Source organism: Salvia miltiorrhiza, chromosome 4 (assembly GCF_028751815.1).
Source record: "Salvia miltiorrhiza cultivar Shanhuang (shh) chromosome 4, IMPLAD_Smil_shh, whole genome shotgun sequence".
NCBI lineage: Eukaryota > Viridiplantae > Streptophyta > Magnoliopsida > Lamiales > Lamiaceae > Salvia > Salvia miltiorrhiza.
In genome coordinates this window covers 1,032,380-1,050,305 of record NC_080390.1, presented here as the reverse complement: position 1 = coordinate 1,050,305, position 17,926 = coordinate 1,032,380, and the positions used below count along the sequence as shown (strand labels likewise).

Sequence of the window (17,926 nt, the reverse complement as noted above, 5' to 3'; positions counted from 1 at the left end):
CCACTTTGACCGCCGCTCTTATTTGAACCCATATAAATAATACTACTATTTTGGGTACGGGTCAACCCGGTTGTACGGTACGCCCAAATATATCCAAGATTTTGTGATGAAAAAAAAAATTGTGTCATTATAAGTGAGAAAGAGAAAATACATGTTTCTAGCATAACTCAAACTTGCTATTTATAGAGGTTTCAAAGATAATAAAAGAAAAAAGAAAATAGCAACGACGACCAAGTTTATCAAGTTGAAAATCATCACGAACAATATTATTTCTTATGGTTAGCATAGGTAGCACACGTCTCCAAGGAGACACCAAGCGGTGCGAACTTTTTTTATTTATTTAATAAATTACATAAGTAAATAAAAAAAATTTAAAGACCGCGCGACGGATGACTTAAACCCAGGATCTCAGTTCTTGGGCATTAACCTCCTACTACCGTTAGATCAACATACGCACACAACAGTGCGAACTCTTATCTATAAACAGCGAGGTTTAGAATTCAAATCCCACCGCTCTCTCTCTCTCCCCCAAGTGAAAAAAGAAAAGAAAAGGCATAGGTAGCACATATGTTATATGATGTAATACTAATACGCAATACACGAGTGTTAATATGATAATATGAGTAACCATATACAAAAACTATTATCTTTATTCACAAGTAACTATATATTAAGCTATCATGTCATCAATAGGTATATAAATAAGAGACGAACTCGTTCAAACTATATTATTAAAGGTAAATCTCAAATTATGAATCTTCTCTGTGTGTGTTGGTCAAACGATAAGGGTTCGAGCCCCCTGTGACGAGGCCTTTTAATTTTTTTATTTAATATTGTAAATTTATCAAATTATGAATCTTCCGCGTCAGCTATTGACTCTCACTCCATACTTAATCTATTAAACTAAAATAAATTATTAAATTTTCGCTCGTAACATCATAATAATGCTGCAAGCTACCATAATATAATGTCAGCTGATGCATCAGTTCCAATCAAACAAGTATTTTATTCAACAAAACACCAAAATTCAACAAGAAAGACTTTCACAAAAATTTAAAAAAATATCAAACTTACATTACTACTACAACTTGAACATGGCGTGGGGGCAGCCCCATGTGAGTATAATAACCGATCGACTTCGATTTCCAGTTCCAAATTCGCAAACCTGCAAAGTCATGACGTTCATGTCCCAACAAAACCAAGATTTTAAATAAATATCGACAAATGTTTAATGCTGTCATCAGTGAGCACAGACTAGAAGCTCAGCACAGGTTGAAGGAAGGTTCGACGTTTATGGAAATAGTGCGAACGAATTCAAGTGTATACCGGATGCCATCTTCATGCCACCTTGATCACCTTCTTTTGCTAAAACAATTATAAAAAAAAAAAAAAAGATCGACATCAAGTTAGAAAGAGCAAGAGCAAGCATGACTTCTTGGACATCTTATGGTGACCGGTAAGTGAATTCCATAACAATGTTTATGATGACTACAACGGTTCAACTAGAAAGCAGACAGTTATTCAAAACTTGTGGTGTGAGAAATCTCAATGTTCATGACCTGTTCCTATCTTGAATAAGCAATGAGGCGATGTATTGACTAATTTTAGGCTTTTTTTAGCTGATTATATTGACAAGTTCCCAAATGGGCCGACACGAAAAAACTACATCTGCTAGCCTCTTGAGGTCCTACATATGTCGTAGCATGAAGATTTTAACTGTTTTCAAACACTTCAATCAAGTAAGCCATCTCACTTGCTTCACAAATAACTAACAAATGATTTTGCTTAGACTGGAATAGTGTAAATCCTATAGCTAATAAAACCAACACAGACACATTTAGTTCTAGTATTTCTATTCACCTATTATTGGAATAACATGAAATCTAAAACACTGCATAAAAGTTTACTTCTTGAGTAGCTGTTCCATATGAAAGTTCATGTAGAATATAGTCCTTCCAATTCTTAGGGAGCACAAATATCACTGGTCGGGTTTTTCATTGTGGTTCGTTGTTTTTGTTTTATTTTTGCATTTTTATCTTTCTTGAAAGCAACAATTCAAGAATTCCTGTTCATTTGGGCAGATCGGTAGTTCATTATTCCGTTGTCTAATCACAATACATCCACACCCCAAGGTATCAGTTCTGGCAGTGGACACGACAAAACTAATTTGTCACTGTTTTTTCTTTTCTGCTACACTTGAATAATTACCAACTGCGCTTTGATAAATATTATATACAATCTTCACGCATATTAGAAAGCCCTTTTTACAGTTTTGTAAAAGTAACAAAAAATTCCTGGTCCCTATTGCATAAGAGCAAATGTTCCACATTAGACTTAGATCTACAATTACTCACTTCCTAGTTTTTCTCCTGATTCCACGGCAGCGCTGTGTGATATTGCCTTAAATCATGACCAAATAATATTGGAGTGACTTAGCTCTCTGAATAACAATAGTGTAATGATTGTGCCTTCTTCTACTCCTACTACCTCAAAGGATGTGATATTTCTCAGCATTCAACGGGTTAACTGAAAAATGTAAGACAATCCGATGCACAGGAAGACTCATCAAAGAATTGTAATAAACAAAAGCTTACAGAATGCATCATTAATGACAACATCAAATTAGATTGATCATTCATCCACGATGCTCCAAATCATCCTGAAACGAGACGTGAGTTTTAGAAGCCGGAAAAGCAAGAGACACCCGGAATTTACAAATCTATATGAAAATATCGTATATGCTTACAGGAATATCGTCAATGCCAGAAAGATGACCAGATACCCAAGCTTGAATAATCTCACCTTCTTCTCCCAAGGAAGCTGGTTGAATATCTCAGTTACATCTACAAAGTGCTGCCGCCGAGTATATCTAATTTTAAGTCGATACCAGTCAGCTACTATTTTCCAGTAAAAATGAAAAGCTAAAAAACAAGTACTTAATTTAGTTGCAAGTAGTTCTCAAAAAGAGAGAAAAAATTAGTTGCAAGTAATGCACATTGGATTGCAGATATAGAGAAAAAAATATTGAATGAACATGAACTTCTAGTGGACCCATTAATATAGTGGTAACGAAAGATGTTTTTCAAGGTAATATGTAAGTGAATCAACTTCAAGTCTGCTACAGGAAAAAATCCAGAAAGCCCTAACCATGAAGGAGGCAACTGGCTCTCAGTTCATGCTGTAGAAGACAATTTTTAACAATTGAAATCTCACAGGATAAACAACCGCTCACTTAGTTAACATCTCATTCCCAAATTAATCAGCAATCGGAATCATAATTAAGTCCATTAACCCAGATGTTGCAGAAGTAGAGGTATGATGTCACTTGGAAAAGATCCGAATCATGTAAACTTTTAAGAAAATATAAACTTGTACTGCTGATACTAGTTGCATTATGCAGCCACAAAGCGCATCCTTGGCTGGTGCTTATCTACACTATATAGTTTTGAAGTACCCTACAGCAAAATAGTACCAGAATGTTCGATCAAACCAGTGAGGATATACCTTTTTACTGATTCGTGCTCAGTTTTAATTATCCTTTCGCAAGTGGGACTTTTCTCAATCTACTTTCCCAAAGTTTGATTCTATGCATCTGTTTCTATATAATCGAGATATAAGGATTTTCTCGCAGAAGTAAGTTTTAAGTTGAGTTCTCTGGATCTTCACCACTACATACACCTGAACAAAGTTTTCTCTTATTAACAGTGCAGAAGCCGAATCGGCTCAAGTGTTATCAGCTTACATTGACCATGTGATGGAAGAGAAAACATTCAACATTATAGACAATGTAATCGGAACAGAAACTTACATTGTTACATTGTAATATGCAAATGGTAGGCAGAGCAGAAACATAACCCAATGTCCTGTTGTAAGATGGAGAAGGCATAAAATTCCTTGTGCAATAAACTCTGGCAAAACAGCCTTATTTACTCGGGATGCTGAATCATATGGGTTGATATAATCATACTCAAGGTCGGCCAAGCACATTAGCTGCAATACAACTTTTTAGGCATCATTTTCCCATAAAGTAAAGGAAAGGAAGAGATAGACCACATTAACAAAAAGAAAAGAAAAGAAAAGAAAGGAAAAGAGGAAGTAGTAGAGAAGGACAAATAAATAAGATAGCTTCAATTCTCAGCTTGTCCCATTGGCATCCTAGATTCTGCTCGAGGCACGGGCACTTCCCTACAGTAGCCTCATATTTATCGGACTGTAAGATGCAAAATCGTCTCTTCATACGATTTTAACATAGCAAATTGGTATCTTACACAGTAACTTACTAACTTATGCATCAAAATGAATAAATGATGGGGTTCTACAAAGATTTCAGTACCAAACTTAGCTCCATACGAGGCTCTAAAACTAAGATTTCATCGGTAACATTTTCTCTATTCTCTGTTTTAGGCAAGATCTCACACCAATCACTTGCGGAACTTCACTAATCGTCATGGCTCATCCAAAAAATGTCGATGTCTCATAAATCACAAACTGTAACGCATTTTGTTTATAATCTTTCCTAGCTGCATTTGTTCATCAGCTGTTAATTACTTCATAAATCATGAACATCAATAACACTGCACATAGCCATCCCCAAAGATTCTACTTTTATATAATCTACACAAGATACAGCTACAAGAAACACATTTTCCAATGTTCTCAACTATTTATGCCCCCCTCCCCCCATAGTCATAATTTCAATTTCTCATACGCCCAAATAATCTCACTTCATCGTTCATTAACAGTCTTTTCCCCAATGCAGCCCTTTTCCCCACAAACAGTCAATTGGTATCTCAGTTCTAACAATCTATCTTGCTTCAATTCCATGTAGACTTACAGTCACAGATTAATCGAGAAAAAAGTAAAGGAAAGAAAAAGAAGAATTTTGTTCCGAGATCAACGTGAAACATAAGCTAGTCAGAATATGATGCTTAAGAGCCGAAGTGAAGTAAAACAGAGTGAAAAGCAACTAATTTACCTGGAAAAGTATAATTCCAATAATACCTATGACGAGAAAGAAGGAAATTAGCCATGCAAATAAATCCGCCATTGCTGCCTCTCGTTCCTCTCTGTGTCTCTCTCCCTCAGATAGGTATGCTAAAGGAAACGACTTTGACCATAGAGTTAGGTCTTGGGTGCGGTCAACCGCATCCTATGCGGTCACAATTTGCTCTAAAACACATTATATGTTAATTTTGACAATTTAAATCAATTTAAAAGTTGTGGCGGAGTGGTAGGGATTTCCGTCTTAAGTTTCTCTCTAATGTGTGTGAGATAGTGGGTTCGAATATCACTTCTCCCAATCTTTTTTTCCTTTCTTTTTTCTTTTCTGAATTTTTACAATGATCTTTGTTTTTTTTTTGTTTCAGTTTTTGTCTTTTTTCTTTTTTTAGCTCTTTTTTTTCTATGTTTCTGTTTTAATTTTTATTTTCAACACTTTTTTAACTTTTATTTTTATTTTTTCCATCTATTTCTTTTTTTTTAATATTATCTTTATTCATATCAATGGTTATTTTTTCTTACAACTATAATTACTTAACCAAATAATTAACATTACAAATTTTCGTGAGTAAAAATAATAATTTTCGTGGAAAAAAAAATAATTTTAAAATATTACATTTATTCATATGCATAATTACTTTTAATTAGTATAATAATTACTTTTAATTAGTATAAAATGTACATTTGTTAGCACAAATGTATACTTATGTTAATATAAGTATTTACCTTCATTCAATATAAAGTATTTCTAAACCCTGAACCCTAATATAAATATTTACTTTTAATAAGCATATATATATATATATATATATATATACATACATATATATATATAGGGTGCGGTTATAGTGAGAACCACACTTATCGTGAGAACATAAGAACCATTAAAATCAATGCATCTACTATATAAATTAATGCATTCGCTATTAAATTTAATGCATCCGAAAATAATAAATTTTTTGCTCCCTTCAGGATTCGAACCCAGGATCTGCATTCACCCACCAAGATGATGCATCCACCGTAGATCTTGATGATCGAATGGTTTAAAATGGTTCTCTGTTCTAATTTTATTTAGTGGTTCTTATTTGAACCTCTCCCTATATATATATATATATATATATATATATATATATATATATATATATATATATATGTATACTTACAATAATAATTATTTGATCAAATAACTAAAAGTACAAATTATCAAGAATAAAAGTAACAATTATGGTGAACAAATGTAATAATTTAGAAATATTACATTTTATTGTAACAATAATTACTTTTTATACAATAATAATTACTTAATCAAATAGATAAGAATAAAAGTTCTAGCCAATAAAAATAACTTTACTTTTCTTTATATCAATAATTACTTTTGTTTATAAAAGTAAAAGTTCATATGATTAATAACATTAAACATTGTTGTGAAGAAATGTAATGTTTCGAAAATATTACATTTCTTCATAATAATTATTACTTTTTATTACATTAAAATAAATGTAATAATTTTATAAAATTATATTTGTTCATATCAATAATTACTTTTTATTATGATAACATTTACTTCATCAAATAAATAAAAATATTAATTCTCATTCATAAAAGTAATAATTATTATTTGTGAACAAATGTAATAATTTTAAAATATTACATTTATGCATATCAATAATTAATTTTTATGACGATAATATTTACTTCATCAAATAAATAAAAGTACAAATTCTCATTCACAAAAGTAATAATTATTGTGAACAAATGTAATAGTTTTAAAAAATTACTTGTTTTCATACTAATAGTTACTTGACAAAATTAACACAAACAAAAATTATGAACGACAATCACCAACAATGATTTTTCAACAAACACAAATCAGCAGATAATTTACTAGGAAATACAATTATGAGGAATCAACGAAAAATAAAGAAAATACTGAAAGGTTTTAAAAACCAAAATATATTAAAAAAATGCAAAACAAAAATAAGTAAATATATAAAAAATGCTAAAAAAAAAATAGGAAAAGGAAAAAAAACGTTTAAAAAAATGATTTGATTTGATTTAAAAAACAGCTTATGTTTGATTTGCTCTGTCTGTAACATCTAACTTACAAAAGTAATATTGTCATTTAATTAACGTATAGATAGTTATTAAACAAAGTATAAGTTTATGTGGATAAATTTGATGGTTATAAATATAATTATCAAGATTATTAATTATATTTAATAATTGCAAACGTTCATAAATACGAAAATGTAAATTTGATTATTATAAATAAAATTATAAAGAGTATAATTTACGTTGATAAATGTAATTGTGAATACTAAATCCTAAACACTTAATACTAATTAAATCCTAAATAATGAATACTAAACCCCTAATGGTAATATTTACTTTTATTTATACTAAGATATACATTTGTATGCACAAATGTATACTTATATCAATATAAGTATTTCTTATCATTCAATATTTTCTACAACCTAAATCCTGAAAACTGAACCCTAAATAATCAATACCAAACCCTAGACACTGAATACTAAACCTTAAACCTTGAATACTAAACCCTACTGGTAATATTTACTTTTATAAGCCTAACATATACATTTGTATGTACAAATGTATACTTATGTCAATATAAGTATTTTTAATCATTCAATATTTTCAACAACCTAAATCCTGAAGACTGAACCATAAACACTGAATACTAAACCTTAAACCTTGAATACTAAGCTGTAATAGTAATATTTACTTTTATAAAGCCTAACATATACATTTGTTAGAACAAATATATACTTATGTCAATATAAGTATTTCCTATCATTCAATATTTTGTAAACCCGAAACATTGAATACTAAATCATAAACACTGAATATTAATTAAATCCTAAATAATGAATACTAAACCCCTAAATAATGAATACTAAACCTTAATGGTAATATTTACTTTTATAAAAAGCCTAACATATACATTTGTATGCACAAAATTCTAAACCCTAAACACAAGTATTATATAAGGAGATTTAATTTCATTTAATATAAAGTATTATATCTTCTAAACCCTAAACATTAAACTCTAAACCCTAAACACTTGATTGATTGAATTTAGAATATCAGATAAATGACTATTTTCATACATTATAAGTATTATATTTTCTAGATGTAATGTTTACTTTCATTGAAAATAAGTATTACTTTACATATTATTAATTAAAAAGTGCAAAGTAATTATTATTATCACAAATAGTAAATATTGACATAAAAAAAGTAATGCTTGTGAAATATTACTTTTCATCATTTTAATAGTTATTTTTTCTTACAACAATGATTACTTGAATAATTACTTGATTATTTTTTTATGTGTTTTATTTATTTCTATGTTATTTAATTAGCATAGAATATACATTTGTTAGTATAAATGTATACTTATATTAATATAAGTATTTATGTTCATTCACTATAACTTATTATATTTTCTAAATCCTAAACCCTGAACATTAAATCCTAAACCTTGAACACTAAACTCTTAACACTAAATCCTAAACTCTAATAGGAATATTTACTTTTAATAAGCATAAGTATACATTTCTTAGCACAAATGTATACTTATGTTAATATAAGTGTTTACATTCATTCAATACAAAGTATTATATGTTCTAAATCCTGTATGACAACAATAAAAATAAAAGTAACAACTATCGTGAACAAATGTAATAATTTATAAATATTACTTTTTATAACGATAATAATTACTTGACCAAATAGCTAAAAATAAAAATTATAGCAAGTGAAAATAAGATTACTTTTATTCATATCAATAATTATTTTTATTTTTAAAAATAGTTACTTTAGTAAAAAGCTAAAAATAAATATTCTTGTGAATAAAAATGAACATTATTGTGAAATAATGTAAAGTTTCACAAAATTACCTTTTATCATATGAATGCTTACTTTTTCTTAAGATAATGTTTACTTAATTAAATAATTAAAAATATTGGCATTATTGATGTAATTTTTCATTTCTTCTTGCTTTGAGAAGAAATCAATTTAGAGATCCCACTATCTTACAAAACTCACCCACAAATCAATATTGCTAAAAATCCTAACATCACATGTAAGCATAACTCTTCGACTTGATAAAACTTGACAAAATCATCAACCCACAATCTTCAGAAGGGGCCAGCTTGCTGTATTTCGCCGGAGAAAGAGGAGGATATGGGCCGCCTCAACGTCACAGCGCTGCTGCTCTCGAGGTGAGCCGTGCGGCGGCGCCTCGAGCTGGAAACATTACCTCGCTCGCAACCTCCTCAGCGCGGCCATGGTTGGGGTGGAGACGTCGTCGGCGAGGCTGACCTTCTTTGCCTCAGATCGGCATTCAGTGGAGTACCACGGCTTCTTCGAGAGACAGCAAGAGAGGGGAAGATAGAAGGGAGGGTGTGGGGACGGGCGGCGGCAGACGGAAAAAGCGGCGGAAGTGCAGGTGGGTATGGGCGGCGGGGAAGGGGCTGTGGGGAGAGAGGAGTTTGAGGGAGAAAAGGGCGAGATAAGAGAGTGAACACTGAACAGAAAATTAGGGTTCGGGTAAGGAGAGTGCGGGTCGGGCCGGATGTGTAAATGGGTCGGGGAAACCCGGTCGCCAAGAAAAATTATCAGCACATCAAAATCAATACCCCTGCCAAAAGTCAGCACCGCAAAATTAATCGGAGTTAGCCAATATTTCAATTTTGCTAAAGAGGAAGAATAATTCTCTGATTCCTCCGATCATGGCGGAGGGCAAGGAGGGTTCTGAAGTCAAACATCCTCACCAACCTCTACCTGTAAGCTTTCATGTCGATTTTACTGTTTAAATCCCGATCTTCGTAGTGGAAACTCTATCTACAGCTCTAATTCATCTATCTTTAGCTAGGAAATATTGCTCTAATTAGGTTCAGGAATATCTATTTATCTAATTTTCAAATTGGATGTAGTTTCTAGAGGTGTTGTGCAAGAGTTCCGGCAAAATTAGGCGTTTTGCTGCCGGAACTGAAGCGCGTTTCGCGGTTAATTTGATAAACAAGAAGCTGCTTTCTAACGACGGCGGTGGAGGAAATTTTTTGCTGGCAACACACATTGATGCAGTTAAAGACGGGGAAGAAGAGCCCGTTAGCTTTGGTCCTACTTCTATGCTTGTGGATTATGGATCGGATTGGAAGCTGCAAACTGTGGTTGAATCTAATGGTGAATGTTTTTTCTGATCTTATCCAATTCTAGGATTTCTTGAATATTTACCTTGGTATTTGTATGGAGTAGATATTAGTAGTATTTGGAACCAGAATTTACTTGTATTGATTTCTGTTTGTGTGAATGATTTGTTATGCTAATGTCTCATTTTTATGTTTCTTTTGATAGGTGATAAAGGAGAGGTCCACATTGACAGGGAGAGAGTGCCGAAAGCTTATGCTCATGTATGTGGTTTTTCGAATTTGTGATTTGAGGAGTATGTATGTGTTTTATTCAGAAATAGCAGTAACGTGGTTTTGAATGTGGTGTTTCTTAGGTCATTCTATTCATGATATGTGGTTTTTAGAAATAAGTTAAGTCCTTTTATGATCAATTTCGAGTTTTACATGCACTTGTTTGATATAATGACATTTATTAGTACATAGAGATCACAAATGCTTGGGAGATAGCTATCTAAGTAAATGGTGGTTTCGCTTCTTATGAAGGACGTAGTTGTGAATGCGTGATATTCCTGATACTGTAAATATGTAATTATGTTACAGGCAGGGGCGGGGCTGGGGGGAGCTTAAGCACCACATCCCCAGCCAATTTTTTATTTAGCCTTATAATTTCATATATTATTGGATAACTTTTGTCTTTAGCACCTTTTGTAGCTGATACTTTTCGGTTTTAGTTCCCCCGAAGCTATGTTTCTGCATCCACCTTTGGCTATAGGTATCATGGCAGGATAAAAGAATTGGATGCTTTTAGAATTGTAATCCTTGTATGAAGAGTTTGATGAGCATTTTTCATGAGATTATTAAACTGTGAGTTGAGAATTGTGGTATTTCATATGTTGTTATCTGAGAAAGTTAGTTATATTGTCTCTTCAGACCAATCATCCTCGGTAATGCTCTAAGGAGCCTAAACACGAAACACAAACTATAACAGCTATTGCAGAACATTGTTATGCTTTTGTTGACTATAAGCATTTCCAGACACAAGTCTAATGTTGGTACCCTGCTTTTGCAGGGCGTTGATGGTTCACATCCGACTATGGAGAGACGGTCGTCGCCCATCAGTTTACTGTACATCGGGAAGATATTGTTAGCCTTTCTTCTCTTATTCGTGATTGGTGCTGTATTCACTTTGTTTCTGGAAAACCTTCCTCAAATCATCTTGTACATCAACTCTTCAATATGATTAGAAAACTCAACTCAAATCTAAGTCCCTTTTCATATAGTTGTTTTTATTTCTTATATGATTAACAGTCGGTGTACCATCTATAATATTTATTTTCTTGAGGTTGGGTTGCTAGGTTTGATGACATAAAAGATCTCATGTATTTGATGATTAGAGTTTGTATATTTAAAAATAATGTTATAATGTTTAATTTTAAAAATAATGGATGTTGTTTCAAGTTTACAAATATCAGTCTAGATTGACGAAAGTTTGATAAAACTTGCAGATAATAGAGGAAGTAATTGAAGATGAATTCATTTTGAAGCGGGTGGGTGACTCGAAAATTCCACCTGTCCTAGTTTGATTTATCTATCTATATATATATATAAAAGCTCATCCAACTTCACAATTTTTTTCCCGCCCAAAATTAGAGTGTAATTTCTATACCAATCACTATTTAGTCCTATCTTAAATTTGGTAATTAATAATTAATTAAAGCATTAAATATGATAATTAGTTGATAATGATATCATAAATATGTCAATATGGACAAATCCATTCACATATTAATTAATAGTCGGTTATATATATACACATGTATATAATGTAATACATAACATATGTATGTACATATCAATGTACTTATTTTTTGTGATTTATTACATATACTATATTAATATAGATAGTTTATTAATACATAACATATGTAGATTTATGATTTATGTATATATTTTGTTTATGGTAATTAGTTCACACCTACAAATATTATAGTATAGTAATTAATGATTCCTCCAAATATATTCATTGTCCATTATATATAATGTAAGAATAATGAATTACATTACAACATGAAATATGATAAATTTCAATTAGTTAAATTTACAAAATATTAGCAAAACTTTTCGCAAATTAACTTTCCAAAAATTACAAACCCTACACCACTCTCGACTTATGAGCACCCTTCCAACATCCAGCATTGACGATCGTCGCCGCCCTCAACACCATAGTCATTGTTGCTCTGAACCCAAAACGCACCGCCGCCCTAAAACCTAGGTACATCTCCGCCACTATCAACCCACAACCACTTCCACCCTAAACCTTGATAGATACCGATGAGGCGTTCGATGCCAAGATCTCATAGGAATAATATTTCAAACATTAACACACAATTTCTAATTCATAACTACCACATAAAACATATACTGCAAGTAATTTTATGTGGAAACTTGATCTTTGAATGTGTTGATCACTAATCTTTGGTTGTAGTAACTTGATCTTTTAATGTTAATTTTGATTGCTCTTGATTCAACCTACAAATCTTTTAGTTTATTCCCTCCATAGGCGGAGCCGGGGGGGGGGGGGGCAGTGGGGTCACTGGACCCCCCTGGAATTTCCAAAAATCCCAGGGGTATTTTAGTAATTTTACAAATATATTTAAAAAAAATAAAAAAATATTAATTTTTTCTAATTGGAATTCCAATCCCTAACTTCTGCGAATTTCAATCCTTAACTTCGCTGCACATCATCTATTTCTTCGCTGCTCTCCGTTCGTTCTCACTCGCAATCGCCATATCCCATTTTGACTCTATCGTTTGTCTACCGCTGAGCTGCCTCCGTTCGTCTCCCTCAGTTCATTTGCCTTTCGTTGCTCCGCAAGTAAATGTTGTGTTTCCTATTCTTGGTCAATAATAGCTCAATGCTCACATAAATTTATTTAAGGGGGTGTGGGGGAAGTTCATGTTCCTTAGTCCTTGCTCCTTACCCACTGTTACTCTAGTTTTATTTAAGGGGTGTGGGGGAAGTTCATGTTCACATAAATTTATTCCAGTGTCCTTCCAAAAAATAAAACAATAAATTATCGTACTAGTTTAGTGATGCTAGACGACTAATGTGGTGGTTATCTCATCTGTTATAATAATAATTCAAATGCATTTACAGACAATATTTCTGGTATGATGTATTATGTATATTGTGACAGAACAAAGGTAATGTTGCTAAATGTTAAGGTATGTCTTTTCTAAAGAAAACATATGCTATAATTTGAGACTTTTCTAGTTTTTTAACTTGTTATATAATTTAAATAACATTATAATTATATTAATTATTATTATTTATTTTTAAAAAAATTTTATTTAATTATTATTTTTTTGAAAAAAAAATTTTGGACCCCCCTGAGTCGAAAGTCTGGCTCCGCCCCTGATTCCCTCCTATAACTCGAACATTGGATGAACAACAAACTGACAAGCACAATAAATGATAGATGGGCGTGGAACACAAGAAAAATATAAGACAAAAAATTTGTCTCCTTTAGGAGAGGGGGTGGAGGGGGGGGGGGAGGAATACAATATCTTGAGATGTGTTATGCGTCCCCTCCCTTTTATTATAGAGGTTTTTGGGTTAAGATAGAGATTTTCATGAGGATTACGACTGGTCTCCTAATAAACTTAATTCTATTCAGTTGAACCCAACTTAATTAAAGCCATTTATATGAATTCATTCAATATTACTCTCTTCAGAAGGTTGATATGCATTAAGGTTGACTTTGTTTTAAACTTGTGAACATCAGGGTTGTGGCATGAGTGAGTTTGAGCACGAGTCAGCTTGATGTCCTTCGGTCAGTCAGCTTTATCAGTTTTACATTGTGAGCAGCAAAGTCTTCGTGATGGTGGCTTGGAACGTACTGTGATCAGCTAGCCCTTTGTACTGATCCTTCAAACTGAGATTTTCCTATTAGCCTCATACTTCTTCAGTTGGATCTTCTGTTGGAATCTTGTCTCAGCTTGATCTTCAGCTACGGTTTAGCAGCCTTCGACTTCTTCAGTAAACTACAATTTAGCTTATAATATTTAGGGTAAATATTCAATTTGTCCCATCGTTATAAGCGTTTTAACAAAAATGTCCAAACTTAAGGATAAGTGCATACAAGTACCCATCGTTTCAGAGTTTAGTTATTTATGTCCCGAAAAAAATTCCGACATCTGAAAACTGACGTGGAACATTCTCAACTTACGCAACATATTTTATTGGTGTGGTGAATGTGTCACGTTAGTTGCGAATGTGGAATTCCGACATTCCACGTCAATTTTCAGATGTTGGAATTTTTTTCTCGGAACATAAATAACTAAACTCTAAAACGATGGGTACTTGTATGTATTTATCCTTAAGTTAGGACATTTTTGTTAAAACGCTAATACAATAGGACAAAATCGAATATTTACTCATATTATATCCTTAAGCTTTGTTTTGGTCACTATCAAGCTTCCACCATTGGATTTTACTTTGTAAGTTCAAAATACTAATAAATGGAATATGTGCTAAAATAGCATATAACTATGTAAGTTCATATATCTAATAATGGAATATGTGCTAAAATAGCATATCACTAATAAATAGAACACTATATATATTTGTCATGATCATATCCTCAAAGAAAACGACTCAAAGCCTTCGTGCTCGGCTCCAACACCACTTTCTTCCACTCCTCCGCCGCATCCTCATTGTTGGCCTCAAACACCGTCGTCGCGTCGAGGCGGAGCAACTCCACCCCCAAATCCTCCGGCAGCCTCATAATCTTCTCAACTTGACGATACGCTAACTCGTGAGTGTTTGCTTTGATCTCATCAATCGCCGCCGCAAGAAGCTCTTCCCGGCTTCCGTCGTCGGCGACGCCCTCGGCCTCGGTCCTAAAAAACTCGTCCAGCTCCGGCACCCCCACCGCCCGCCGTATCCCGCGGCCGTAGTCCCCACCGGGAGCGTAGAACCCACGCGCCTCCTCCACCAGCCCGAGCTCCACCATCTTGTCCACCCTCCTCGAGAGCACCGTGCGCAGCACGCGCATCGCCACGTCTACCCAAAGGAAGTGGAATTCGCAGGCGCCGGCGCGGCCGAGGGCGAGGGCCTTGACGAAGGAGAGTGAGCCGCCGGCCACGATCGGGAGGCGGCCGCGGCTGGCGATGCTCGCCGCCGCGAGGGAGGCGTGGCGGACGAAGTCGTCGGCCGTGAAGTCGTCGTCGGGGTCGACGAAGCCGAGGAGGTGGTGGGGCACACCGCGGCGCTCGTCGGCGGCGACCTTGTTGGCGATTACGTCGAGGCCCTTGTAGACCTGGATTTTGTCGGAGTTGATCACCTCGCCGTTGAAGCGGGTGGCCAGGTCGATGGAGAGCCGCGATTTTCCGGCGCCGGTGGCGCCGACCACCACCACCACCTTATCCTTGCGGCTGTCGCGGAGCGTGATCGGGGTTTCATTGTTGAGGTGATTCGGTAACTTCACCGTCGGGCACGAGTGCATGCATGCAGAGATAGACATCTACAATAATAATAATAATAATAATAATAATAATAATAATAATAATAATAATAATAATTTCGAACTCTCGAAATTATGCATTTCATACGAATGAAAAGATAAAATAAAATCATTGACTTGATATAGAAAATTTGATTAACTATGATCTTCTGAAACATACTCCCTCCGTCCCATTCTAATAGTCTCATTTCTTTTGGGCACGGAGATTAAAAAATTTATATTTTAAGGGAAAAATGGCCAATTAAGTACATTTTTTTTACTTAAAATGAAAAACAAGTCAATTTAAATAGGACTTCCCAAAAAGGAAAATGGGCCTATTAGAGTGGGAAGGAGTGAGTAATTCGTATGTCAACCAAATATATATATCAACTCTTTAATATCAATTGCTCGATCGATTATAACTATACTACTCATTCCGTCTCAGACTCTCAATTTTTAGTATCCATCTTTTATGTTTTGGGCGACCACATTTTAGTATCAATTTTTATTGTTAGTAAAAATGAGTGGGACCCTTGCTCCACCCGTTGCTCCACTTTAATTATTTTAACACTCACATAAAAGATGAGACTATTATTTCACTCATAACACACCAAATCACTTTAATAAAACACGTGTCACCCTCAAATGAATACTAAAAGATGGGACGGAATGAGTAGTTAATATTAATGAAAAATATTAAAAGAAACAAATTAAATAACCAACATGTTATATATATTCACCTTTAAATATAGCTGCACGTGCTGACTATTTTCCTTTGTCTCAAGACACAAAAATATTATGGGAAGAAATGTTTCTCTGGAAAAATTATTGTTATGCTGAGCACAGACACATACATATATAGCTAGAATTGACCAATAATCAGATTACTGAAATGTTGTTTTTGTATGAATATGATTTACTTTTCTTAAAAATGAATTACATTTTTTTAAAATGTAATTTAATTACTCACCAAAAGGTAAATTAAAGGCGCCTTGTTGATTGAGTATTAATTACATTATTATGTTATTCGCATCCTTAATTTTAGGGGTAAGCAAAAAATCCGAAACCGAATAACCGAACCGATCCAAACCGAAATTTTAAAATATGGTTCGGTTTTTTCGGTTTTTCGGTTCGGTTCGGTTTATTTTTTCATAAAATTTCGGTTTTTCGGTTCGGTTCGGTTCGGATTTTTTAAAACCGAACAAAACCGAAAAACCGAATTATATTTATAATATATATATATATATAATATAATATAATATAATATAATATATATAATATTTTAAATATAATTTTATAGTAATATCTAACTTCAAATATATTTTTTTAATTTAATAGTTTTTTTGTTTTTTTTTCAGAATTTTTGATTTTTTTTTCTTCAAAATTTCGGTTTTTTTTATTAATTCGGTTATATATATATATAATAAAATATATATAATATTTTAATTATAATTTTATAATATCTAACTTCAAATATTTTTTAATTTAATAGTTTTTTTTTCGGTATTTTTGATTTTTTTTTTCAAAATTTCGATTTTTTCGGTTTTTTTTGGATTAATTCGGTTTTTCAGTTCGGTTCGGTTTTAACTATGAAAATTTCGGTTAATTCGGTTCGGTTTATTCGGTTAATTCGGTTCGGTTCGATTTTTTTTTTCCAAACCGAATTAAAATATGTTTTGGTTTGGTTTTAGCAAAAACCGAACCATATAACCGAATGCACACCCCTACTTAATTTTACCAGTGATTTTCTGTATAATTATGATTAATTAATGGATTCTGACGAATGAGTTCCATAGCAATCAATAATTTGTATGATTTTATGAAACAAAACCAGATTATCGTGGTTGAATAACTATATTATATTAAGCGGTGTTTACCTTAAGTGATAGAATAAATCGATAAAAATAAAAGATTTGATTATGTGAAGGATAAAGTAGTCAAGAAATTCAAAATTAATCGATCTATTAAAATAATTTATTTGGATTATGTTAATCTTCCCATCCTAAAATCTAGTCAAAGTAATAGTAGTTTTCTGTTTTCTTTTTCTTGGGGTATAAAACGTAACCAAATTATGATGACCAAGAGTAATATATTATAGGATTAACTGTGGTTTATATTTCAGATTTTCAGCATCTTTTAAAAAATATTTTTAATTTAGTTATTTAATAAAAAAATTCAATTTTCATCATTTTTTATAAAATCTCGCTATACAACATCTGGCGATGGAACGATGAGTCATCTTACCGGATTTTTAGATGAAATCTTCTT

The 17,926-nt window shown here is 32.9% G+C and overlaps 3 protein-coding genes across 9 annotated transcripts; 1 reads left to right on the top strand and 2 right to left on the bottom strand.

Annotated features, from left to right (window-relative positions):
* Nucleotides 1–986: 986 nt before the first annotated feature.
* On the bottom strand, nt 987–5,114 carry LOC131022051 (protein cornichon homolog 4-like). 7 transcript variants are annotated; one of them, XR_009101137.1, is made up of 6 exons: nt 4,976–5,114; nt 3,809–3,990; nt 2,747–2,869; nt 2,595–2,659; nt 1,327–1,365; nt 987–1,165 (listed from the first exon to the last, which is right to left on the bottom strand). XR_009101137.1 is itself a non-coding variant. In XM_057951424.1 (5 exons), exons 1-4 carry the CDS (start codon nt 5,045–5,047, stop codon nt 2,632–2,634), a joined length of 405 nt encoding a protein of 134 aa, XP_057807407.1. In that variant the 5' UTR covers nt 5,048–5,114; the 3' UTR covers nt 987–1,165; nt 2,595–2,631. The 7 variants fall into 7 exon arrangements, 3 of the variants coding, with proteins under 3 accessions (XP_057807407.1, XP_057807406.1, XP_057807408.1); XR_009101138.1 differs by having other exon boundaries at nt 1,327–1,374; nt 4,976–5,111; XR_009101135.1 differs by having other exon boundaries at nt 1,311–1,365; nt 4,976–5,111.
* A 3,966-nt stretch (nt 5,115–9,080) lies between these two features.
* Nucleotides 9,081–11,495, top strand: LOC131022050 (uncharacterized). The gene is made up of 4 exons (XM_057951422.1): nt 9,081–9,809; nt 9,960–10,209; nt 10,381–10,436; nt 11,224–11,495. The coding sequence occupies exons 1-4, from the start codon at nt 9,756–9,758 to the stop codon at nt 11,392–11,394; spliced, it is 531 nt and encodes a 176-aa protein (XP_057807405.1). The 5' UTR covers nt 9,081–9,755; the 3' UTR covers nt 11,395–11,495.
* Nucleotides 11,496–14,797: 3,302 nt separating this feature from the next.
* On the bottom strand, nt 14,798–15,671 carry LOC131021104 (adenylate isopentenyltransferase 5, chloroplastic-like). Its single transcript, XM_057950192.1, has one exon. The coding sequence runs from the start codon at nt 15,659–15,661 to the stop codon at nt 14,798–14,800; it is 864 nt and encodes a 287-aa protein (XP_057806175.1). The 5' UTR covers nt 15,662–15,671.
* Between the last annotated feature and the right edge of the window lie 2,255 nt (nt 15,672–17,926).